Source organism: Convolutriloba macropyga, chromosome 13 (genome assembly GCF_964194025.1).
Source record: "Convolutriloba macropyga chromosome 13, txConMacr16.3, whole genome shotgun sequence".
NCBI classification, from domain to species: Eukaryota; Metazoa; Xenacoelomorpha; order Acoela; family Convolutidae; genus Convolutriloba; species Convolutriloba macropyga.
In genome coordinates this window covers 18,054,424-18,080,917 of record NC_134480.1, presented here as the reverse complement: position 1 = coordinate 18,080,917, position 26,494 = coordinate 18,054,424, and the positions used below count along the sequence as shown (strand labels likewise).

The window sequence follows — 26,494 nt, the reverse complement described above, 5'->3', positions numbered from 1 at the left end:
GTTCAGTTTTTTGAGGAATTTAAATTTTGAAAATGTCTACAATCGTGTCCATCTTTGGAGACATTTTTATTGCAAAATATCTCTGTGAGACGGGCATTGATCGGCCAAAATGACAAAAAAGGTCTATTTAGCAAAAAAAATTTCTGGTCCCGATTAAATTTGGAGGGTTTCGGCAATAATTTATTGTGTAATGTTTCCCAGACTAATAAAAGAAGCAGATATGTATTACCACATTTCATGCAAGGGTGGCTCTAGTGAATTCGCTATGAAAATAATATATTTATATATGGTTGTCATTATGATGCTTGTATGAAAAGTAAGAGATGCCGAATGCGTTGACCAAGATATTCTCCGATCATTGATTGTCATTGGAAATGTTTCGGGTGCCTCGAAATTTTGTATGACGTCAGTAATGTCTAGTTGATAAAAAGGTAATTTTCGTTATGCTCTAATAACTCTCAATCATGGTTGGGATAACATGCTATGTACATTTTCGAATCAAAATTCTGACATTAAGGAGACGTCGTATGTGTGCAATACAATTTTGAAAAGCTTTGATTCAAGTTGTTCAAAAGCCGACGACACTTTTAGTCGTGGTCTGTTCTGAAGAGCGTGCGAGGAACGGCAACTTGTTGTTCTTGCATCACAAAACTCTTGGCATCAAAAAGCCAAGCCAATTATGTAAGTAGAGAGAAAAGTAGATAAAGTTTATGAGACCATATAACCTGCGCCGTGACTTAACGCACAGATCAATAATTGGTGTCGAGTCAAAAGTTGTGTTAGCTTAGATCCAAATTTTGAATTTATTGAAGACTCAAATTGAAAAACTATCAATTCAAAGTCTTTAACGCAAAATTGTACTGTGAGGTTGCGTATTTTGTTCATACTAGTAGCTAAAATGACTTCAATCTTACTTTATATTCAATTGCTCCATTTTTATGCTTTTTATACTTAATTAACGTCTACTTTCATTATGCAATATAAATTCTACTCGAATGCCACTTTGTTCGAGCCCCATTCGCTCTATGATCACGAGGTTTAACTTTGTGTGTATTGTATGTACACCTATAGTGATAATTTACTAACACATAAGAGTGTATACACACACAGCCAGCCGCTTCTTTTTTTATACTCTTTTTCTCTTTCGCTTTTTTGATTTTGGCCTCTGCCGTTATTCAAACTTCTAGTCAAACCTCCAGAAGCTTTGAGGTAAAACGTAGCTTTCTAAAATTGTGCCGCAGAGGTCAATTACAGCAAATTGTACCGAAACTCAATTCGAGGATTTTTCCCCTGTTACAGTTGGGAAAGTTACAGGATCAGTCGACCTTGACCTTTATTTGTAAAGTTAAGTTGTTCAAGGTCAGCTTCTTGTCCTGTTTTGACAAACAATATTTATTCTGCTTTTATCTACTGGTTAAATTATTCAATTGGAGTTAAAGAGACGATCGGTCATTTGTCGGTAGATGGTGACGTCATTACATCCCTGAAACGTTACATACTGATGCTAACAGGGTGAAAGGAGGTGAACATTGCGAATATTGTCACGTGACCATACGAGGTGACTGTTCATTCCTTGGTTACTTCAATGACAATGAGTTCATAATTTACACCTGCTTCTTTTGTCTGGAAGTCGGAAGAGAAAAGAGATTATACAGCGAAAGGTAAGTTACAACTTGGATTTATTAGATGATCATGGATTTTTAGTTCAATATCTGCAATAGCTATACAAAGTGAAGGGTTATTCATTTTATGGGCGCTCAAGTATTGCACGGTACGAAGTATCGCTTGCTTTTGCTAACCACAGCCACGAAACTAGAACTGATCCTACACTCGTTGGCAATATCACGGTAAACTGCCGTTTTTGAAGTCAGTAGTAGTCAACATAATCTTGACTGTTTCTTTTAATTTTTATATCAAGCGATGCATAATCATCAGAGTTTAAATGGGTATTAATTCCGAAAATCTGACACGCCTACTCACAGAAAAAATCCTGATTGAAGTTGGCCAGTTTTCTGTAAGCAGCGGTAATGAAGTCATACGATAAATCTATTCAGCTTGCTCGTGAAGCTGAGTTCGCAATGCAAATTGTTGCTTAAATTGATGGAGGCTGGATCAAGTTGAACAGATTGCATGTGGAACCCAATTTACTGGTACTAACGGAAAACTCCAATTTTATCTGGATGTTCTTTGTTAGTTGTAGAACATAGGAAATTTTTATTAAAATATACTGCGAGTAAGTTGGATAGTTTAGGTCAACTTAGACAAGTTAATTAGGTGTCAGAAGTAAGCGTTCTTTCTCAAAGTGTTATTGTTTCGAAGGCGCCAGACCGAGGAGTTGAGTGATATATCTTAAGCAAACAAATTAATGAAGAAAAGCATACTATTGAGCTGTCAAAATATTCAGTTGCATTAGCAAAGTTTTTTTGCATCAGGCCAAAGTCGAAATGAGCGATATAAGTTTAGAACAAAAAATAGAGAGCGAACATTTGAAGTGAACTAGATACTTTGAACAAAATTGGATTTTCAATTTGAAGTAACTAAAAGTGCAATTTTCAATTTGCAAAATAATGGGCATCCAAAAATTGGTACACATCAACTTAAGTTATATTCATCATTGGACTCTGAAAATTTGTGGGGATGTTCCCCTAATGATTGTCAATATGTAATAGGGATGCGCGGCCGGTTACACCTTTTCGATCTGAGTTAGTTAAGTAAAGTTTTGTTCATTAAGAGTAAGTAAAAAAGCAATGGATCAGTTTTTCAAAATACCACCTAGCAGATCTAAACCGCACCCTCATGTAGAGTTATATTCAGCGGACGTATACCAAGATTTAATGTCAGCTTCACCCAATGGTCCTTTCAGGCTGGTATACCTTTGGGGCCACTCCGACCACCCAACCCCGAGCTATTAACACCGGAAGTGGTGTCATTTGAAGGTTTTCGATATTTTGGTTGGAAAAATGACTGTTTGAGTATGATATAAGGCCAGTTAAGGGTTTCAATGGGTATTAAGTCTAGAGTAATGTATCAGATGATCATGGGAAGGGTTTAGCAACTTGTGGGAAAAGTTTTCTAGCTTTTTGAAATAAGAATAGGCAGTTTTCACTAAAAATAGTTAACATTGAAACGGAATTAGCAATTTCTCGAAAAATTGAAGTCAGATTGCCCTGAAAATTGAGGGATAAACTAATTTGGGTATGAGGATTTCGACTTTAATGTCAGATTAGGTCCCCACCAACCTGCACGGGACTAGCGCACGCCCGTGCTGCGGGACATAAATTTTGGATTGCTCGTGGAGTATTGGTAGCAGCCTTATAATTTTTAGAGGGTTAGTATAACTTTTCAAGGACTTTCTATTGGTGCTATTTTTAACTTCCGCGTGCGGCCGGAAGTTGCTGCTTAAGGATAACACGAGTGCCGGAAATATGCCTTTTTGAGTGGGCGAATGATTTTGAAATGGTAATGATATGATAACCTGAGACAGTTAGTGACAAAATAAACCCACCCCGGTCACTTTTGACGAACTCGGACTTTTCGGGTTTCGGCGCCCACGACTCATTAAAAATTTTCAAATTGCGAACGACTTGCAACGGCTGATCCGTTGGTCATGAAACTCGGCAGGCTGGTTGGTCGCACTCTATATTTACTAGAAATTTTGACTCGAACACGCTTTAACCACTACTTCGCGAGTTATTAAGTTTGGAAAATTGGGGTCATCCGGGAGGTCGATGAAAATTGTGCGCGGTCATTGCTCGCGTTCTAGTGGGAGTTAGGCCATGAAATTTTGTAGGTAGGTGCAACTATGAGAGAACTTTCCGTGACAATAGTTATTTTTCTCAACTTGACTCCTAACTGAGCCCTAGAGGTCAAGTTGTGGGTTTTTAAGAATTTTAGACTTTTTGGCAGTTTTAAATTGGGGGATTGCATGAAATCTTTTGAAAACCCAGAATTACAAATGATCTTAGCTTTGGGGTTGAGTTTAGTTATTTATTCAACACATGATGTTTGACAGGGATTGCAGCTAGTTAGTTTGATAGCGGAAATTGAGGAATAAGAACATTTCAGAGCCACGTTCAATGTTTACTAAGCAAACATTGATTGACATTTCAAGTGCATATTTGAGATAAAGCGGAGTGGAATTGTTTACATAAGAGTCCAAAGGTCGTATACTTAAGATAAGGAGAAAATTGAACAATGGTTGGTAGCAGTTGAATGACATAGCATAAATTGATATTGGTTTGTTTGCATAGCAAACAAAGCCCTTCTACAGAATGTGACAATTTCAAGTGTAAGTTGCAATGTTTACTTAAGAGATCAAGGTTTCTTTGCTTTAGATAAGAGCGTATTGGTTGGGTATAAATTGAAGGAACACAGAGAATATTGTGTAGACATCGGAGAATTTTGGGAGAACTTCAGAAGTTTGTACACAGGAGATTTTTGCACAAGCGAGAGAGAGAGAGAGAGTAGTTGGTTTAGTGGGACTAAACTTTTAGAAAGTAGTGGGAAAAGCAGAGAGGAGACTGAACTCTAGAAGTTCGTAATTGCAAGACCAGTTGGGATACTGTGAGCGGTTTTGGTTTAGTTCATTTGGGAAGTGAACCGTGGATATTCTTTTTATTATTATTTTAATTACCATTATAAATTGCCTTAAGTTTGTCCTTTCCTTTGATGTGCAAGAAATTTCCTTACATTTGTTATCCATATAACTGGAATTGATAGTACGAGCCCCCTTGTGAGTTAACTTACTTCAAGGTAATCTAATTTGCAACGGCATACAAGAGTGGAAGAGTGGAAATTGCAGAGTAACAAAGTAACGCTTGCTTCACCAATTCAAAGCCTTTGGTTTATTTTATTTGATCAATCTTCTGGGCGACAGAGTCCCCTCACTGTAGAGACTAGTTAGAAATTCAGAAGACGACAATGGCGCTCCTCGGTGGGCTTCGTTTCTTTGTTACTTTTTGCTGTGGATTATTTTCTGTTTACTTGGAGAGCGTGCGATTGTTTTCGTCGGAGAAACTGCTGAGCGCGCACCGAAAATTTACTTATATTTGCGATTTGGGTTACCAATAGTTTGGTTGTGTTTGGTTATCAATTGGTGAAGCGTTGTCCTTCACCAGGCTACGAAGTTTGGGAAGTTTGCCGTGAACATTATTTGAGCACTGGCATGAAGCTTGGTTGGACGGGTTGTCGGCCATGGCATCAAATATTTCCAACAAAAAAAATTTTTTTGACACTCCACTATCATAGGACTTTGTGTGCGTCATTTTGCGCTAATAAAATTTGCTGCAGTTTTGGTTGCTGACTTAGTGTTGCAAATGGGATGAAACGGACCCCAATTGCATAATTCCTTTTTCTCAGTGCAGAAAAGTTTTGTGCAAAGAACATTGATTCGGTATGGAGATGTGGCGCCAAATCGTTACACTATACAGTAGAATAGGAACAAATAATATTTCTAGCGAAGACTCCTCTTCTGAAAACCCCGCTAAGATCCGAACTTTTCCATGTTTTCTTGCTTGGCTTTTTGCCCCGCAGACCCTGATAAGATCCGTTTTTCCCTGCTTTCCTGCTGGGAATCCGATTTTCCCCGAGAACGCCGATAAGATCAGGGGGTTTTCCTTGATTTTCCTGTTGGGAATCTTATATCCCCCTGAAACCCTGATAAGATGCAGGAAAAACCCTGGGTTTTCCTGGTAAGCTTCCCACTGATAACCCGAAATTCCCTGAAACCCTGATAAGATGCAGGAAAAAACCTGGTTTTCCTGGTAAGTTTCCCGCTGTTTTCCTGCTTTCCCTGCCAGGAAACATGTGTTCCTGAAAACCCGGCCGGGAATTGCGGGATCTTACTCAATCTTGGCCCTGAAGTTTCCCGGGTCTTTCCATTGTTTTTCCTTATTCTTGCCGGGAAACTTTCCGGAAACTTATTAAGATTTCCGGGAATCGGTTCACTGGGTAATGCAGAAATAAAGAATTTAAATTCTGGAGAAATCCCAATTGCTTTGCATTAAAAAGTGTCTAGTTGTAGCTATGAATTGTATAACGAGAACACTTATCTGCAAAAAGGTTTTCAATGATGCTTTTAATTTTTCTTACGAGTCCTAACCTATAGTTTTCTCATAAATTTTTTTCAAAGAATATTGGTATCCGCCGCGAGTTATAGAAGATAAAACAGTTAACCGCAAATAGTAGTGCTAAGAGGACCAACGAAGCCGAAACATGATTTTTTATTGCTTGGTAGCTCTAGGTCGTTTGCGAATATAATGTTTAAATACTGATTGGTGGAATACAACTTTTGAAAAACTTTATCTCAAAAGGAAGTTTAATTCGTCAGCTGTGATTATAATTACAATAGATTTCAATTCTATTATCACAAATGTTTTTTTAGTTTTTGAAATGTAAATGTTGGTGTTATTTTTGACTGGTAGGAACTGAGGCAATTTTTTGCAGTCTTATGCGGATGTTTCTACGTTGTTGGTTTCATAAACCGTTTTACATCAAAGCTAGAAGAGGTCTTATTAATCACATATCACTAGTTTCAGTGACAAAAAAGACCTTCTGACTCACGAAATCGAATTAAAGAGGAAGTAAATTTAATTAGTGAGGGGAAGTCAATTTGAAGGTCAATGGAGCGCAACACTAATTAATCCCTTTTTCTAGACAATTGTTTCGCAAAGATTAAAAAAACTATTCTGGTGTAATTATTTTGTAACAGCTCGTTTCAACATTGCTTTATCAAAAGTTTTTTGGTTGTTTGGGTCTGAATTTTGCATTATTTTTTTTTCAGTTGGTGTATTCTGCGCGTTCATTTTCAGCACCTTTTGCTTGATTTCGTATACTGGAGCTAATCTGTTCTCGACTTCTGTTCTGGGACATCGGTTTGTGTCTTTTAGATTGGTACCCTCTTTTTTTCCTTTTTTCAAACAGTGCTCAAAAAGAATGGAAGGTGCAAAAAAACTTTGTCTTGAAAGATTAGCTTTATAAGTTGTCAGCCATTATGAGTTGTGCCTCAATTAAACCTACTAGGCATTGTGCCCCATTATACATACACTCATCCCACTCCAAAGTTACCAAACTCAATCCTTCAATTTTATCCCACCTGGCTCCCATCTGGTGAGAACTGGGCGAAATACGTTTATTTGTTGAAATTATGGCAGTTGGTCGTCTTTTTTGAAATACAATGAACCAAAATGGTTTTTCTGTCAGTAAGCTCAGTAGATAACTATTTTTGGTTCAGACCAAACTTAATCTGGGGAGAAGATATTTTCCCCCCGGTTCAGTCAATTTTTGCCGAATGATATATTTATTATAGAGTTGTGAATAAAATCATTAAAAAGCTCATGAAGATAGAATATTTCAATGGGACGGTGTTATCATTTTTTTGGAGTAGTCATCGAGGTATAATTTTTCTGTGAGTATTAGGAGTTTTACTATAATTTTGTTAACTTTTAGCCTCATTTCGGACAAGTTTTGGATATTTTTTGTGCAATTAGAATTGTATTGGTTAATATTTGACACAGTTGCGTGTGTTTTGTTTTCAATCTACAGCGAGATTGTTATTAGTCTTATCGTGGTTTTTCGAATTTCAAGGATTTAGATTGTATTTGAGCGTGGTCTTTTGTTAGAGATTTTTCCATTTTTTCTACTTTGTCATGCCAAAGAGAAATCAAATTGGAGTTTTGATTTTAGTAACCTGTGAAAAGTGAAGGAGCTGAACATTTGAGCAGTTTGAACGGAAGAGAGAAGTTAGTGCTTTAACAGATTTTCGGTTTTTTTGAAACAAAATTTCTTTTTCACTTGCCTCACTTGACTTATGTTTTTTGTAATTCTTCTCTTGCGTTTTTCATGACTGTCTCTAAATTTGAATTCCATTTGTATGTCAATGCTGCATAGATGCTATTTTGTGAATCGGTCAGCGGGCAGCTAATCAATTTTTTGACCCTGACGCTTAATGTTCTCATAAACTTTTGAGTTTTGCCAAAAATTGTTGTTTTCTTGTTACTTGCACTTGTTAATGAGAGTCCTCGTTGGCTTTTCAATGGAGCCTAATATAGTCGGATCGGGTGTTTTAGTTGTTAGATTCTGAATTATATGACGTTGACTTATTTGTTTTGATGAATTAATTATCAATTTTTGAGTTTTGCCTTCATTTGTTTTTTTTTCTAAGTTTATTTTGTTTGTCTCATTAATGACAGTTCTAACCGGCTTTTATTAATGAAAGGTCTCCATTGGGGAGTGCGTGATTCTGTTGAGATTTTGTAGATAATGGCTAACGGGTTTTTGTTGCCCTATTTTTTTTTCAAGATTTTCACATTTTTTCCACATTTTGAATCTAAATCAAATCGGAATCATTATTTTACTCATGTCGTAAGGGAATATGCATTATAAGGACGCGTATTTGGTATTTCGTGATTTTGCAAAGATTTTGATAGTTTTAACACCACTTTTACTTTTTGGGAAGGAAAAAAGTTTTTTTTTCGAATTTTTTGTTCCTTATTTTGTGTCAAATAATCAATTTGAGTCAAATAATCAGTTCGTTCTCTTATTTGGATTAGAACTGAGGATATGTCATATGGTGATTTAATTCGTAGCCATCCTCGTGTTTTTTCAAAATAATCTGATCTAGAGCCAGGAGGTCAAAGTGGGACTTTTTACTCCGATTTCTAGCTCTCAGCTGCTGAATTTTTTCAGCGTGAATTATTTTGTCACTGATTTTTTCATGTATTTTTATTCATTTTTTAAACGTTTTTTTTTTAGAATACATGACTTAGTCACTCAATAAAATGACTTATTCACTCTTTTATCAAATCTGAATTGAGAATGCCAAAGCTAATTCAAGATAAAAAGAGGTCACAAACGCTAGATAATAATGAAGCTGTACCTTGACAGACATTAGTGTTTGAAAATAGAATGGAATTTGAGTTAAGAGTTCATTTTCCGTCTCTTGCCAAAAATAGGTGTTTAATTGGTAAAATTATTTCTTTTTCTTGAAGAATTTTATCAGCGTTTTTTTACTCAAGCAAATGTTTTGCTTAGTTCAATTTTTCTCAATTCTAGTGAAATAAGAAACTTAATACCTCACTTGTATGGACCTCATTTGTATACATTTGTTTTTGCAACAAGTAAATTAAAATTATAACCATGCGGTTAAATATACTTGAAACAAAAAATACTTCAAATCATTCAAACAAAATAAAGTAATAAACATCAACAAATTTCTTAAAGAATCACATTATAAAATTTTCTTCCCATTGTTTTCTTCCTAAAAATATAAATAACTTTTAAAAGCTCCTATGTTATTCGATCTGATCTAGTTATTCGATTCCCCGAAGCTCTGAAGTTTTCAATGGATATATGCAAAACTGGTGAATAGCTGGCGAAATGCTTCGTTGAACTGGCGAATAGCTTTTTTGAACTTTAGCTTGTCGAGCATTAATTACTATTCTGTATCCTTTGTAGGCACCTTTTGTTACCCCTAGGCGCCTCAGTTATGGAAGTGGGTAACAATGGCGTTGGTAGTACTGGCGGAGGTGTGGTTAACACTAACACCAGTGGAGGTGGAGGTGGAAAGTATGTCACCTATTCTAATGACGTCAGTGTATCCAAGACAGACGAGGAGGATGAAGATGAAGTGGGAGTCGGTGGGGGAGGCGGTGGGGTGTCTTCTACACTCCCGCATGGGTCACTCGCCCTCGCTCAGCAACAGATACAATCTGGTCAGATGCCGCCTGATAGCGCTGTGTTGGAGAATTTCGTGAGTCTTGTTTGAAAACTTGATTTTTAAAAGGGATCGAAGTTTTGCATCCCGGGTATTTTGATTGAGCTCAAAATGAAGTTCACCAGTTTGGATTGTTGTTTTTTCTGCATGGCAAGAAAATCCCTATTTGGAGTGCTTTTCCCTACAGTGAATGTTGAAACTGGTATCATTTAAGATTGCCGAGCATCTAAACAACGAGGAATATTTAACCTGGAGAAGATACAGATATCCCATTTTCGAGATGGAATGTGCAACAAAAGCGTAATGTGTCGCCTTACAAACTCACTTTATAGTTTTGAGTAATTCTAATTGACACTTCTCATTTTCAACCTGCTCAACAGATTTGGAATAGTTGTTTTGATCTGTTTATTCTATTAGGTGTTATGCAACAGGAAAAAAGACAACTTTTAAATAATTGTTTAACTTAATTTTGTTATTGGTACTTCAGAAGCCCTTTTTCCTGTGCCGCTGGTTAAAAAAGCTTTACTAAATAAAAAGACAATTAAAATGCTGTGAAATTGTCAACTATATATCATCTACGGAAACAAATACTTCCGAAAGCTCATCTTATAAAGTTACTGGTGGTTTTCTTAGTTATTTCTGTTATCATGAAGCTATGATCACAGGATTATGAAAATATGATTACAGGCGGAGTTAGTGGCTGCATTCGAGCGTAGTGTGTCCAAAATGAGCCGACAACTCAACATGCAACTGGCTTCCCCAAAGTTACCCAAGAGACATTACTCGACTTGTCACGGCAAAGCCACTCTCTCACATGCACAGTCGGCAAACTGGTACGGTAGCTCTGGGCGGGACTTTTTGGACGGAAGTGAAGATTCCGCCAATGCCCAGCAGGGTTTCGGAGGGTCTCAGGGGAGTCTCTGGGATACATTTGGATCGCTTCCCAAAAGGAGTCAGAGTCAGAGGAATCCTTTGACACGAACAGCGCAGGGCGATGAGTATGGAGACAGTTCTGCGTATGGGACATACAGTGAAAGTGTTGGAACCAATCACAGACGGAAGCAGTCTTCCTCAGGTTTTTAAAAATAATTAATTCAATCAATTGTTCCCCTTAGCAATAATCAGCACAAGGCAATATATCACATACAAAAGTAGTTGAAAGGGGAGGACTCTATAGGATGCACAAGCAATCCATTTTCAAGGGTCTCCCTCATCCTTAAAACTTATATATTTATTGATAAATAGCAAATGCATGCTTTGAAAATTTGTATAATTTTTCTAAATTGCATGGATTCAACCGTCGTGTTATAATTTTTAGTTTTCTTTTCAAAGAACGTTATTAGAACCAATGTAATTTGGCTTCGATTTTTAAAGCATTGAAGTTTCGTAGTTGACGACTAATTAATTCTTGTTTGGCAGGAGCTGGCCATTATGGTCACGGGAGTAGCCAGCAAAGTGGTCATTATACCCAAGGTACTTCATCCTTGTCACGAAGTACAACCGGACATCACAGTCATCATCACCATCCGGAATACACTTCCCATTACTCCTCAACTCATGCTACATCATCTGCAGCTCCTCCCCCACCGCCTCCCCGGAAGCCAATGAGGGAGGAGGCGAAGAAGCAGGCAACTCCTCCCGTTGTTGGGAACCCACGCAATGAAAATCCTTATCATGTGGGAGAACCAACTGGAGCAGGTGCTGGTGTGAAGTCAAAATCAAAAATATCGCTCTGGGTAAGATGGTGTATATACATTTTTATGTGAACGTTTTGTGAAAAGCATTGCTTGATTGCAAGATTTCTTCAGTTGACCGATTTTAAAAATATTTTTGCGTGCATAGGTGTCCCTAGGTAGTCATACAAAATGTTTCGAAAGCAAAATATTCTTGGTTGGCTACACAATTAGTTATTGTTGGCATTTTTTGTGGAAACGGATTTATAAAAAAACAATAATAATCAATTCCTGGTAATTTTCCTTGCTTTTCTCCATGAAAGCTATTATAGCCCAAGTTCTAATTAATTACACAAACAAGTATTTCAGCATTTCAGTAAAAAATAATTTTTTAAAAGAATTTGCGAATGCTTATAGGTTTTCACAACCTCTAATATTTTATAATTTTTTTTCAAGTTTAAGGTCCATAGACAGTTAAACGGATATGCAGGATTCTATATTTTTGGTTCGATTTCAGCGATGTTCTCAAGTAAACAATAATTGACAAATATTAAAACTGTGATTAATATTTTGATATATTAACATTTTTTTTCCAGAATTCTTTCCCTTTTTAAAAGTTCTTAAGATTTACTGGCATGTCTTTGTTTCTGAATAGACAAACATTTGCTTCTATATTTATAAAAGATTGTAAAAGAAAGTCATTTAATGGAAATCATGAAAGTTTACTAAGAGTATATCAGAACATAAATCATAGACCATATTTGTGAAAAGAGAGTGCTTTTGATCGGGTGCTGGGTACAAGGCCCTTGGTGTGCAAATCGAGATGACATTTTCGTGAGAAGGATCTAAGTTACTTGGGAAAAAAGTGAGATTTTATTAGTGCCTGGGGTGAATTAACTTGGGCGAAAAACTCAGATAATTTTGCTTTGCAATTTTGTAAGTCCTCTGTCATGAGATTTGGTTTTGTTATTGATTCTGGAAGCAGCAAAATGGTCGAAGTCTTCGAGATATAGTTTTCTACATAAAGCAAAATTAACTCCAAAATGAGATGGAAATAGAAAAATGAAAATGACTTTTGGGTTTAATAGTTTGCTGTGTCTCTTCTTTACGATGTTTCTGTATATAGAAATAGAGAAATCGCACAGTTTTGCCGATATCTGCTCGGATCAGAAATTAATCCGAGCACAAGTTTCAATACGGCGGGAGGTCCTACAAATGGCAAGTGTGGAAATACACATTACATTATAGATATACTCAACCGCAGTTGCTTTGTTCGTTGTTGTTTTTTTTTGCAGGATAAGAAGTTAACACATTTTTAGCTGCTCAAATCAACTTCTCTGTCGCCACGTGATATACTTTTTGGAACCTAATACTAAGGACTCATTGATAAAGATAACATCATGGTCTTGCTTTTTCTTCCAAACTTTTTATGGCAGGTCGTAACTGGCTCTCCCAGAGCACAGGTGCACTTGTTGTCTTCGTAAATTTAAGGAAAGGACAGCAATGCATATTTTGCATCATTAATGCATCTTTGAAGCACTTGGGCTGAGATATCGACTACAGATGTAAAATCGGGGAATTTAGTTTCTGTTATGTCTTGTAAAACTCAAAATCTTCGACCATAAACAAATTTAATCTATCTAAGTTTAGTTTTCTCTTAAATATTACCAAGGATGAAATTACAAAGAGATGGAAGAACGGGTCGCTTCTCTTGATTTACAAAAGAAAAATAGTTTGAAGTGAGGGTTGTTCGGAGGGAGGGCTTAAACCAAATTAATTGATCCACGGCGCATTTCAATTTACTTAAAGACTGTAAATATCATAGCTCATACAAAGATGTTTAGCTGCCTGTGAAATTGGTGCGGAGGCGAAAAAGCAAAACATGGCAAAGGAGTCCTAGCTCCCCCCAACCGTCACCAGTCGCTACAACGCCGACAGCTACCACCCCACAGGGTTCCAACGTCAATAAATCGGGGAGCGGGCATCAAGGTCAAGGAACAAGGCAGAGGAGCAGGAGTTCTTCTCCCGGAAGTCCTACAGGGTGCACTGGGGGAGGAGGGGGAGGCGTTGGCAAGAAGTTCTCAGTGGCTCTGAGAGAAGTACTATATGGTACCCAACTCCAATCTCAGTCTACACTCAACAGACGGTATGATAACTCATTTGTAAAGATTTTTTAAACATGTAAATTACTCTTAAAATCAGCTGGCAGCAGTTTGCAATTCGAACTAATGTTTGCATTATCATTTTTAACCATATTTTACTTTGTGTTATTGAGAGGCTTGGTAAAGTTTAGAAAGGTTATAGGTAAAGGTTATATTGCAAATTAGGGTTGGATCTCCTGTTCAACCTTCCTATAAGTTCTGAAGTAATTAACGTCTCTTTCGAATGGTTTTAGTTTAAATTGCTGAAGTAGATGCCGTTTAATTGCTCTCGAAGAGAAGCAATTATTGTAAACGTATGTGTCTTTTTACGACTCGAAGAGGAGTATTGGTATTCTATAGGTTTTTTAGCTGAAGTTTTCAAGTCTTGTATTTTTGACGTTTGTTTTCGAACATTGACTTCTGTTTGAGAATGTTGACTTCTGTTTTCTAACGCCTACATACCCCCTACACCTACCACCTCCCCCCCCCCCCCCCCACAACAGAAGATCTGACATTAGAAGAGGGTGAGTGTTGCCTCGAAGGACACATATTACGACAAGATTTTTAGGCCTCTTTGGAGTTTGGATCTATTCTGTTTTGCCCCCCCCCCCAGCTTAGTGAGCACAAAGTGAGCGGGACGAAACAGAATAGATCTTGGAGTTTTTTGACCGCTCACCAAAACAGACCGCTTCTCTTTTTGTGAAGTTTATCGTATGATCCGGTTTTGTTGTCGGTTGCTCGTTCTACATATTGTGAGTTTTGCAACTAATCTTGATGAGCTAATCTCTGCAAATTGAGTTTGACTTTGAAAACCATTCAGAAGAATGTTTAATTACTCTCAATCAAAGTTCAGAGAATTTTTATTACGCCTGTTTGTGCTTACTGTGCACTAATCGCTTTTTCTTGTCGGTGAATTCGATGACTTTTTGTTTTGAGAACAGGGATCAAGTAGTAAGGCCAGGGGAATTAAATTTTCTCAAAGCCTTAGCAGTGTCATAGGTATCCAATTAAACGAAACTACTGAATGGAGATAGGTTTACAGTTTGAAGGGAAACATTTTGTGTTTCAACCCACCACATACTCCACTTCATTTTTTCATGCAGTTTGTTGACCGAGCTGCCTGTGTGACGTCATTTTGAATTCCCGTCAATTTTTTGTTCTCTGGTGTGAATTTTTTCCGGTCACACCTTAATCTCAAAAATACATTCCTTCTCTCTCACACACACTGACTCACGTTCACTATCTCTAATTGAAATCTTGGTGTTTTATTTAGGGCGTGAAAATTAATAAGGATATATCACTCTAACAGCAATAGATTTGGGGGCGGAATTACAGAACATAAATGTAAATTGAAACATCGGAAAACGATCTCGTTTTTTCCTCTGATTTTTTAACATTTCATTTTATTAATTGGTATTTTGAGAATAGAGGTCTATGAAGCTTTCGCGGCTATTTTTGGCAGTCTCTTGAATAAGTCTTAATACTTTATAGTCTCTCAAGTTATAATCTCATAAGTTACGAAATCGTCGGAAAAATTTTGACCATTATATAACAACTGCTGCTGGTTTTATTGAAATGTTTACTCAAATGCTTCACAATCTAATCAAGTCCAAACTGGTAGCTCTCGGATTGGATTTACCTTCTGTAAATTTAGTGTCGGTTTTCTTACTGAAAGGACAGAGCAAGTCAAACTCAACTCTCACCTTTCAGTCCCCCTTTTTCGTTTCAAAGTGTGGCACAAGCTCAAGCTTAGATTATGGCATTGAAATATTTTTTGAAGACATGAACGAAGAATTTTCAGCTAATTTTTATCATTGTTTTGCTGTTTTGAAATTTTCTGACAACTTATTTTTCTCTCTGTGCTTCTTTTTTTGGTCAAGCTAGATTTTTCTTGGAGGCCCATTTTTCTTTTTTTTTCTTTGTTGCTGTTTTCATCGAAAACCTTGGTATTCAACTCGCTTATAACGAAGTGTCTAAGATTTAATGCTAGTTTTGTTTTTTCTCTGATTTTGTAAAATTATTTTATTTTTGGATTTTAATTTTCAATTCGTCTGCTTACCAGGCCGGGGATTTTAATGACGTTATTTCATTCTTTAGATTGTATTTGATATTTCTCGTGCTAGGTTTTGTTTTACTTTGTGAAACAAAATTTGTTTGGCTTTACATAATGTTGCCGCAATCTTTTTAATTTTTTCTGCGCTAGCGTTACTCCTCGGTCTTCCTGCTGAAAGCGCTTTTCAACAGCAGTTGCTCAGCAATGCAATGAGCAGAGTCAATATTGAAACTTGAAATAGAAATGTGAGAAACCCATAAAGACCAGTTTTACATGCCCGGTACTGAATTTCGTTCTATACATCATTGAACAGAGCCAATATTGATTTGAACTGGTCTTTAAAATGTTTTTTTTTAACTCTGTTCAATGTAATTAACAGAGTCAATATTGAAATTTGAAATCAAAAATAGAAATGTGAGAAACTCATAAAGACTAGTTTTAGATGCCCGGTACTGAATTTCGTTCTATACATCATTGAACAGAGCCAATATTGATTTGAACTGGTCTTTAAAATGTTTTTTTTTAACTCTGTTCAATGTAATTAACAGAGTCAATATTGAAATTTGAAATCAAAAATAGAAATGTGAGAAACCCATAAAGACCAGTTTTAGATGCCCGGTACTTAATTTCGTTCTAATGTTTTTGTTACCAGATCTAATGCTTTGTTGTTTTTGATGCGAATCCCGCTATTGTCTAATTAAGAAGCACGAATTAGCTTAATTATCCAATTCAGTCAAAATCACAATGATTTGATAGTCGGTTGAATAAAATATTTTTCATTTCTTTTTCTCTGACTCTTTCAATCCCAACTGGGGTCATGGGAACCAATAGCAACTGTATACGTTTTTCTTAATTTACGTAAACTTTTTGTGCCATAAACAGGTTTTACGTCAAGTACTTAATGACAGTGAAACGTTCTTTCTCTGTCTCTCTTTTGTAGAATATGATCAACTGTAATTAAAATGTTTTACTCTCCTAAATTGGCCCTGCTTCTTTTCAAACTATTTGAACTATCAGCAACAAGAATAAAGTTATTTGCTCACACAAAATTATGGGAAAGAAAATCTTGTTCACAAAGGCGGATGCAGTTCACTAATCTTGTGTTTCTTTCAGGGGTCAACATCAACAACAGTCTAGTGGTGCGAGTGGTGGTGTTGGTGCAGATGTTAGTTATTCACTGGGAGATCTGGCCAAAATGTTGAAGGACGCAGAGAGACAGATTGCGAGACTGAAGAAGGAACAGTACCTCATGAGTCACAACTTCGAGGGAAGTCGCAAAGATGTCCTAGCTCTCCAGGTAAATTTTAACATACAATAACAGTTAACATTTAAGTATGGGACCTTTGACTTAAAATTATTATCGAGATAGATATCAGCAATGCTATAATTACTACCCTAGCTTCTTCTATGACTGGTTTTTTAGTTTCTTTGGCCTGCGCATATCCACTTTCGGTCTGCGGCCCAAGACTGTGTCTTGTTTATTCACGGATTTTGGTTGATTTTTCAGTGGCGATTTCTGAAGGGTTTTTTGAAGGAGTGATCAGTAAGGAAATAAAGCGATATTTGTTTTTGAAACGTGTTCTTATCTTAAAATGAACTGAACCAAAAGTACCGAAATTGACAGCAAAATGCATTGTAAACCAATTTAGGTCACGATTTCATATAAACGCATCTACGTCCTGTATCAAATACACACAGTTGGTGCTGTCTTGATTAGTATCAACAACTCTGTATATAGAATTGAAGTTGTTAGCCGAGCGCAGCTATATTGCTGTATTTTTGGTTTTTGTTTTTTTCATGTGAAGCGCATTTTCGTTTTACATTTTTTCCAGACTACGCAGCTGAATAGATAATTTTGTTCAATGATTTCTTCCTAACGTCATATGAGTGCCTGACGTCATTTTTAGCTCTTTATCCCTGTAGCAAGATCTTCGAGAAATTAGGCGAAAATTCGATTAGGCGAGGGAAAAATCGTGAACTGTTTTGTGGAAATTAGGCGAACAGCAACCAAAGCACTTGAAGAAGTTCCTCAAAATCCACTCGATATTATTAAGTTGTCAAGTGATCCTAACGGTTGTCTTTACATGCAAAACATTTGTTAAAAGTACATGCAAAAACTGTCATTGTTTTCAATGCTATGCATCTTTTTTACTGTACTCAGTGTCATTGCGGCCAAATATTTGGTTTTTAAAAAAAGTAAAAGGGAAAAATGTGCTTAAAATACTCAGCAATAGCTTTAATGTAAATAAAAAAGAACTGCTGGTTGCAAAAACGTAAAGAAAACTGGGGAGTTGAGGTTAAACTATATCTTAAAATGACCAAAGTTTGAAAACTATGTTAACTTTTTATGACTTTTAAAGCTTTTTTCTACGCAGTCTATTGTTATAGTCAATTAATTACATTATTTTCTCTAAGTTTTTTAATTGGTATTAGCCTAATTTTCACACAATCTTAGTTTGGAATTTTTGACTAATGGTTTTAATGGTTCCTTTCGCCTAGTCGAATATTTGCCTAATAACTACTCCCCAAGATCTTATGTCATTTGCGTGAAAAAATTTTAGTCGTATTTGACTTACCTCACTTTACAAAGTGACATTTGCACTTTAAAACCTTACCTTAAATTCAATTTAAATTATTTCAAAGCCATGGAAATGCCTTGGTGTACCAAAGGTACCTAATAGATAATGCTTCGGTGGAATGATATGGGTTAAGGATTACGTTATAATCTCCAATTGTTCATAGTTCTGTAAGCGGCGATAACTTCAACTGGTTTGTTTATCCGTTTCTATCTATACTATACGACACGCAAGTTTTTTTCAGACTTCTTTTACGGGTTCAAATTGAAAAAAAAATTGTCCCCTCGTTTTTGTATCATTTGAGGCCAATTCGGTTGTTTTCTGGTCATTTTGACCATTTTTCTCAACATTTTGCTAAGTTTTGTTCAAATTGCTTCTTTTCTGACTAATTTCGAGAAGCGAGAATGCTATCGCTTGAATTTCGGGCAAAATTTTTCGGGTTTATTGCAGCTTAAGTTTTAGAATAAATTGTGTTGCTTTCAGGCATTAATAAGTGTGTCGACAAATTGGCCATCTAAATGTTAAAGTTAATAAAAAGAATGTTACAGTTAACAATTTTTGTTCTTTTATCTTCACTTGACATCATTTTGTAACATAATTTGTTACAGAATTAATAGTCCGATAACCAAATGTTGAAACGAAACCAAACTAAGTTGAATAAATCTTGCGCACAGCGTCTTTTCGTCGGCTGTATTTTTGCAAAGTTTGACATACCCAAATGAACTGAGCTGTTGTGCTACAAGTCTTAAACGGCAAACTCGCGAACGTTTTAGGGAGTCTTTTTGCATAATGTTGTTCTTGGTTTTTGACAAATTTGCCGTTCTTTTTAAAACCATATGAAATAATTGATCCAGAACATAAATGAAATTTCTTTCAGATTGTTTTTTTTCAGTTTTAATAATTGATTGCTCTCCAAACTCACAGAATTATGATGAGGCCTTCAAAATTACTATTTAACAGAAGTTGGTTGTTTTCCCTCCAGAAGATCAACGTTATTTAAAGAATATCATGCGCCTCAACTAAAACCTATTTTTTAGTAGTGACAGTTATTTGCGTTACTAGAAAATTTTTTGTGAGTTATCAGAGTGATAAACGACGAAATGGTATACTGGTAATTCACAGTCAATACCATTTATGGCAATTTATTTTGATACTTTTTGAACTCTTGTCTTTCTTAGTTTTGTATCATTTACAATTTTTGAACTATAAACATCAAATTCATTCAAAAACAAAGGCGTTTTGAGCTTTTTAATTCTTCAAAAAACACTTTCTGTGCCTTCTCCTCTGCCAACTATGCAGACAAACTATGCCAACTATGCCTAGGCAAAAATATGAAGCATTGTATGATATGCAATAAATAAGTGGAACTTTCTGTGCCACGCACATAATTAAGTGAGCCCTCTCGTTGTTTTTATTCTAAAAACTATAGTTAAGAATACAAGTTCTTTATTACATTTAAAAGGCCACCTTCAAGTTTGAGAAAAGAACTCTGCAAACTTAGAAGCTATCAAATATGGTATTTACAGTTTTTCGTAATAGCTTCATTGTCAATGGGTTTCTAGATCTTGATTCTTTCAGGCTGAAAACGAGAAATTAAAACGGAACTATCAAGTGCTACAAAACGAAATGCAATCACTCAAAATCACAACAACCACGGCTGCATCAACCATAACCCCATCAGCAACACTACCGTCTTTCACAAACAAAAACAACAACAACAATAATAATATTAATATCAATACGAGTACCAACAACAGAAGAACCCAGAGCTCTGTCACGATGACCCCTCGACTCCAATCATCGCCACAATTGAACCAGGTTGGCAGAACAGTTTTGGATGTTGAAATCAACAGTAAAAAATTTAGCTTATTGTTTTTTGTTTTGTTTGTTGGTGAGTCGAAACTCGGGAGTTTGCTTTACATGACCTCCTTAACTTCATGGCGATCACATTTTAAATTTTGCGCTGTTAGGTAACGACAGCAGATCCTTCGTCAACAGTTGTGCCTGGATCTGCAACTGGCAACCGAAAGTGTACAGTACTGTCCAGAGAAGCCAGTGACAGTTACGAGGCACACCTGGAGAGTCCAATTGCCAGAAGTGGTCATCACAACCAGACTAAAGACTTCAGTCGAGCTGGAACGCCTTATTCACTTGCAAATCATACATGTACGTAAGAGTAACTTTTTGAGGTACGCGGATCGAGGCTGGGGAAAGCCAGCTCGAGGCACAAGCAACATCTATCCTTAAAAACCAAAGAGAGGCATAAATCAATCGTCAATCAATGTCGGAAAAAATTAAAATTAGGGATATTTAATTGCTTTCAAAAGAAGTTTGTTGCAAATATTTTTGTCCTGGAGTTCATTCCAAATCCAGGACCACTTTTGAACTAGAGCAAGAACTAATTTTACGTAGGCGTCACTAAAAATACCCATATTTATTGCTCTTAAATTGACATTTGCAACTGAGGGGAACTACGAAGAGCACCTCAGATGGCACATGATCAAAGCAATAAATTTCCCGACAGAATCCTCAAGGCGTTCTACTTTTTACAGAAAGGGCAGCAATCAGTGGCCTACACGATGATGAATCAGGTTCAAAGGTTCCCGTTTTGTTTTAGAAAAAACAGTAATAGTTTTGATGAGCAGAGTTGATTTTCTCGAATTCTCAGCCAATAAGATAAATAGAAAACCGTCTCACTCAATCTGAACTTAATTTTCGGCCCTCTGTTGATCCAAAGCTTATAATAATGAAGGAAGAAGCATGATGAAGAGGTTTGTTGAAACTAAGAGCGGCTGCAGACAACGGCTTTTTTCATGTTCTTTATTTTTTTGATAAACTAATCTCTAGATTAAACTAGAAATTCCGAGACAACTAAAATATATTATCTGTAATGGAAGCTCAGAACGCTCAGAAGTGAGCAGCTCAATCCGGCCCACTGGTAATTAAGACGCTTGTTTATTTAACCTTTTAATCTGTGAATTCAAACTTTCAGCTCGCTAGCATAACTTTAAATTGAGACTCATAGCCAAAACAGGTCGCAGGCTTATGTCTTTGCCTTCGATTTGTTATATCTTTTGTCAAGTTAGACTGATTAAGAGGTCCCTTATATTGTGAACGGTAGCAGTCCGGTTCAATTTGAAAATAGCTTTAGGGTTTTACAAAATTGTGGAAAATTGTAAACAATTTTAGATGAAAAAAATGTTTTTGTACTGGTTTCACTATGCTAGTACTCGTATTTTTCCAACACTTTCATAATTTTTCGAAGTTTAAAGAAATATGGATGTCTATTGTCTTGGAAAGTTTTGGTACAATTGTGGCTGTTGGGTTTGTTGTGTTAAGTATTTTTATCTGATTGTGTTCAGACTCCTCGCGTGACGTAGATGTGCTGGACAATTCCTCCTACTCAATGGACGGCTGTCTCACTCCACCCACTCCTTGCAGGGTCATACAGGTGTTACTCACATCCAGGGCAGCAGGGTTACCACTGGATTCAACTTCAGATCAGATGGCGGACGGACAGGTACTTGCTAGAGAAGTTTCGTGACCAGAACATTGCAACACTAATATTTTTAGTTCAGGCTGTTTAGTACTCTGGGGCGGACTCATTGCACTACCACTTATTACTGCATGTTTGAAAATATTCATAATGAATGAAACAATATAAAGTGGATGTTTTGGAATCCACATGATAGCTATTAGAAATAAGGAATTAAGAACGCCAAAACAACCCAATCAAATGGTATTTTGAATATGGTATTAGTTATATCCACGTTTGTAGAAATAGTAATACCAAATGATTTGTACACGAAACTGGTTTTGGCTGAATTTTCAAATATCAGTTATTGGTTGGTCAAGTCATGGTCAGCACCTTAAAAGTGCTATGGCATTTTCCATTTTTGAGTGTACATACCCTTAGAAATCTGTAAAAGATCAACTCAATATACACTATTAAACCAATTAAGTCTATTTATACGTTCGTTTTTTTTGCACCACTGTTCACGCTAATGAAGTTCGGTTTGGAAATGTGTTGTTTTTAAGTACATTTTTGAGAACTTCTCTTACATTTCTTACTTCTTACTTTTTTTACCCTTCGCAAAGTTTTGAGTGAATAATGGAAATATCAATTTTGAGTTAAAAACTCAAATTGCAGAGCTGGCCTGGAAACATCAATTTTTGGCATTTTCTTAACTTCTGCTGTCATTTTGTTCAAGTCCTTCAAAAATGCATTTGATTAGTGTTTTGTCAGAAATCAAACGTGATTTCATCTGCTTCATTCATTTAGGGTTCGACGTTGCTGATGCTCTCAGATGACTTTGACATCAAGCCGGACCTCGGATGGGAAGAATTAGACAGGAAATTGGAGTTACTCTTTGAAGCCATGATGCACAAAATTGACCCAAAAGATTCCCTAGGTCTCAATTTCTACCCCGATGTGCATTCTTACTCAATTGGAGAGGTGAATACATTTTTCACCAATTGAAAATTTTTAATTGCCGCACAGTGATAGCTGGGGCTATTATTTGCCTTCCCTTTTTAAAAATTTTCTTGTCAAGATTTTTTTATAACAATTGTTTTAATAGGTCATGGTCAAGTACTTGGCAATTTATGAATGTATTAATCGAAAACCTGATGGGCCTTATACGGGGCCGTACTAAGTTTAGCAAGTTACAGACTCTCTTCCAACATGGGCGAACTGGGAGGCATGTATGAACAAACCAATTTCGTTTCCATTGACAGATTGCGAATGTCATCTTTTCTGACACAAGTTTCTACTATTAAAGCAGCTTTTTTCTGGTGCAGTTTTAAACGACCCGAAAGGTTACAGGAATCAGTCTGTACTAAATTTTGATTAGGCTGCGTATCACGGAAAAACAATAGCGCCCAGATCTCACAATTCCGAAAGGCAGAGTTTGGTGGTTCGTCTTCTTCTTAACGATTTAATTCCCGTACTTTGCTCTTGGCTGTTAACAACTGTTGATGGTAAATCACTTGAATTAAATAACACTCATAAATTATAAAATAACTCAACTGGTATCGAATAAAAGCACCATTGCAATCAAAATAATTTCTACTATTACTAATAAGACTAAAACAAGCAAACGCACGCTTGGAACAAAAACCAATACGTTATTTTTTAAATTCAACCCTACAGTAATACCGATTGCTGCTGATACTCGAACACAATCAGCACAGATGGAATTATTCCTCCGCTAATGACAGACTGACGAACCACAGTCTCACAGCAAGAAATCCGAGCTTCTTCTCGATCAAACAGGCCACTCTGATCAACAACTCTATTTTCATAATAGCGGCTAATGCGCTGGCAAGACTCCGCCAATGACTCTACTATTAACAGCGACTATTCAGAGCTTCGCGCTCAATAGCTCAGGCAAAAATAACACAGCGCCGCTAATAACAATTACAAGAGCCTCTCGCTTTTCGAAAACCGGTAAATTCTGCCAAGCAATAAGCTATTAACTCGCTCACGTCAGCAGTTTCTGCGCTACGCTTTTCGTGTAAGCTGCTCTTATACTGAGCCGAGCGAACAAATTGTTTGCTCGAACAAAACAACCGTCATTAAGACAAATATTCAGCCTTCTATACTGCCATTGGCTACTTTGTTTACATTCCGTAATAACAGTGCCGTAATACCGTGGTGTGCTAAATACCAAACGTACTTATTAGATATCAGTCAAAATGGCCGCCAAATCGACACATATACAAATCCCAAAATTATCAGGCGTTACGGACAATTTGTTTAGATAGGTAATTCTTGGGTTGGCAGCTATGTACCGGTAATTGGTTGCAGGCTTATGGCCTGATCACGTTGTGTGCTCGTAGTTAACGAAATAATCCAAAATGGCCGACAATTTGATATTCACTTAATTTTCTGCCAATAATGAGTTTCCGGATCTTTTGTTTACATAAGGCGGGTTGGAGGGGTATGGTTCGCATTCGGCCTAATCAAGCAAGGTCTGAGTGACTCAATATACCCTAATATCAATAGCGTTCATGAAATTCAGAAATGAGCAATTTCGGATTTTACCCTAAAATTATCACTTTTACACTTCTAAGCGTTAATAGCTTCATACTGGGTAAAGCTGTTACTACCAAATCTTGTTTGTATATAGCTTTTAGGTGACATAGAGATTTGGTGATCCCAGCTTGGTTCGGCCATATCGGTTTCGCAAAGTCGTGGGCTTTTACAAATTTTTGGTCTCATCTGGTACATTTTTCAGATTTGACCAAAATAACGATTGTTGTCAAACTATAATTTCTTTCAGTTATCATTGATTTTAGCGAGTATCAGTTAATTCTACAATGCAAAAAGCTGTTGGCGAACTGTAGCAAGCCACTATTCAAAACAGAACGCAATTTCATATTAGTTACTGCAAAATGCAATGAGGTGGGTAAATCGCTAGAATCATTCTATGATTAACAGTCGCTTAGAATTGGCTGTTCTCCTTCTCTTGTTCTGTGTCATGGGAGCTGAGGTACTCTTACTTTAATAGAGCCATTGATAGAAGGAGGTGGTTTAATCCCTTTACTGCGACGTTGATGATAACCTTCTTTTCATGAAAACAATTCAAAGACGACACTTTTTGTGATTCCAGTCATTATGATTACTATACATATGATAGAAGTGTGCGTCAGGGCTTCACCGCCTCTCATTTAGTGCATGCAAAATCATTAGTTTTTAGTAGAATATTTGTAACCTCTAAGAGGTCGGGGTAATACAGTATCAACAAAATTCTTTCGCTCTCGTTTCTCGTTCCACTCCTCATTGCTTGTTTTCCTGTCGAAAGTTTCATTTGCTCCCGAAAGCTGTCACATGCTCCCAGCTAATAGGATGTTTCAATTTAGATCGCCTAACTCTTAGTAAGCCTCAAAAATATTCTTTTCCCTAATTATGAATCGCTTTGGTTTAAGCTCATTTGTTACGATTTTACATTTACGATGTCAGAGTTTTTGTCACCAATACAATATTAGGTTTCGCCCATAGCCAAAGCTAACAGCTCAAAACTAAACTTTTTTTTGGGCTAGTGATATGATAGTTGTATGAAAACAGGGTGACTCTTCTGGTAGTTTATTTGAACCAGCTTTTTGGCAGTTTACCGATAAACGGTTAGTTAGTCTCAAACTGCAGCAACTAGCTGCTTATCAAACAATATGTTTAATGGAGAAAATTTTGAGTGTTTTGGAGGGAGAAAATAACTTTCATCGTTCTTTTTTGAAAGAATTATACGGAACTACCATTTTTGGCTTCTTAGCCCGCACGGTTTAATTTGACGCAACAAATCTCGATTTTATCATCCGAAGCCAAGGTAGCAATTAATTCCATTTCACACTAATTCTGTCTTTTGGGTAGTGAAAAAATGAAATCCCTCTTTTACAGCTTGAATTACAGTTTTTAATGTACAAAAAGTGAAACCATTGAAAGGTTTTTGTACATAATGACAAAACCACTGTTCCTCCGATTGGTGTCGCAAGCTATGTCTTTTTGCACTGCACCGGCCGACAATCGACTGCTTTTATCATTTGCATTTAATAGAAATATGCAGAGCTGCGGATTTTGCCTTCAACTTAAATTTTTATGAATGCGCCAACAATATTATGCTTCACTCACATTCTTTTTAAAAAATAAAGATAGGCAAACAACTGTGGAGTTTTTTCAACTAACTTTTTAAGAAATGTTACAAAAAAGATTCGCTAGTCGGTACTTATTAGGATTAAACTAGCCACAAGTTCTGCAGCGCAATATTTGCGTGCATCATACACTGTAATCTTTTGTGTGTTTTTTTTTTAAATTTCAGTAAACAGAACCACATCACTGGTGTTGAATAGCGTTGACAGCCGCTAGACTTCAGTTGGTGCTGTTTAAATTTTGAGTGAAGTTCTGCTGTGGTCTTTGTTGTTCCCTATAGCTATATCTCTCCTCAAATTTTGTTGGTTGTTTATCCATTGCTCTACTCCTCACTTATGTGAATGAACTGACTGAAGGGAGATGATTTCCTTCTTCGTCATGCCTTCTGCGTATCAGAAATGTTTTCGCGAGCTGTAGAATTTCTTCCTGGAATTTGTTGAAAGTCGTTTTGAATCGGCTTCATGCAAAAATTGCTTGGGTTATTTGTACTAAATGCAAGTTCACGTGTATTCTAGTCAGCTGCCTTTGAATTTTTATCCTGCAGTGACCACTGCAATTGTTATTACACGCGCACTTAAACTGTTGCTAAGGACCATTGGTGTACTCCTATCTTAGCTCTTCGCTTTTGTTGGGCTGTAATCATTTTTTTTAGAAAGCCTTAATTATATTTGTGTGTCGAACCTTCATCTCTTTC

General features: G+C 36.6%; 1 protein-coding gene across 2 annotated transcripts in view; it reads left to right on the top strand.

Moving 5' to 3' along the window:
- Window positions 1–219: 219 nt before the first annotated feature.
- The window catches only part of LOC142351801 (uncharacterized), an 87,101-nt gene continuing 60,826 nt past the window's right edge, over window positions 220–26,494 (top strand). Inside the window, exons 1-10 of one of the 2 annotated variants that reach the window (XM_075403985.1) lie at window positions 220–1,661; window positions 9,474–9,748; window positions 10,400–10,787; window positions 11,132–11,448; window positions 13,230–13,531; window positions 16,693–16,876; window positions 19,734–19,973; window positions 20,126–20,321; window positions 21,518–21,675; window positions 22,438–22,611. In XM_075403985.1, coding sequence (XP_075260100.1) covers window positions 9,485–9,748; window positions 10,400–10,787; window positions 11,132–11,448; window positions 13,230–13,531; window positions 16,693–16,876; window positions 19,734–19,973; window positions 20,126–20,321; window positions 21,518–21,675; window positions 22,438–22,611 — 2,223 coding nt within the window. In that variant the 5' untranslated portion in view covers window positions 220–1,661; window positions 9,474–9,484. Of the gene's footprint in view, window positions 1,662–9,453; window positions 9,749–10,399; window positions 10,788–11,131; window positions 11,449–13,229; window positions 13,532–16,692; window positions 16,877–19,733; window positions 19,974–20,125; window positions 20,322–21,517; window positions 21,676–22,437; window positions 22,612–26,494 lie in introns of both variants that reach the window. The other variant, XM_075403984.1, reaches the window with a different exon arrangement.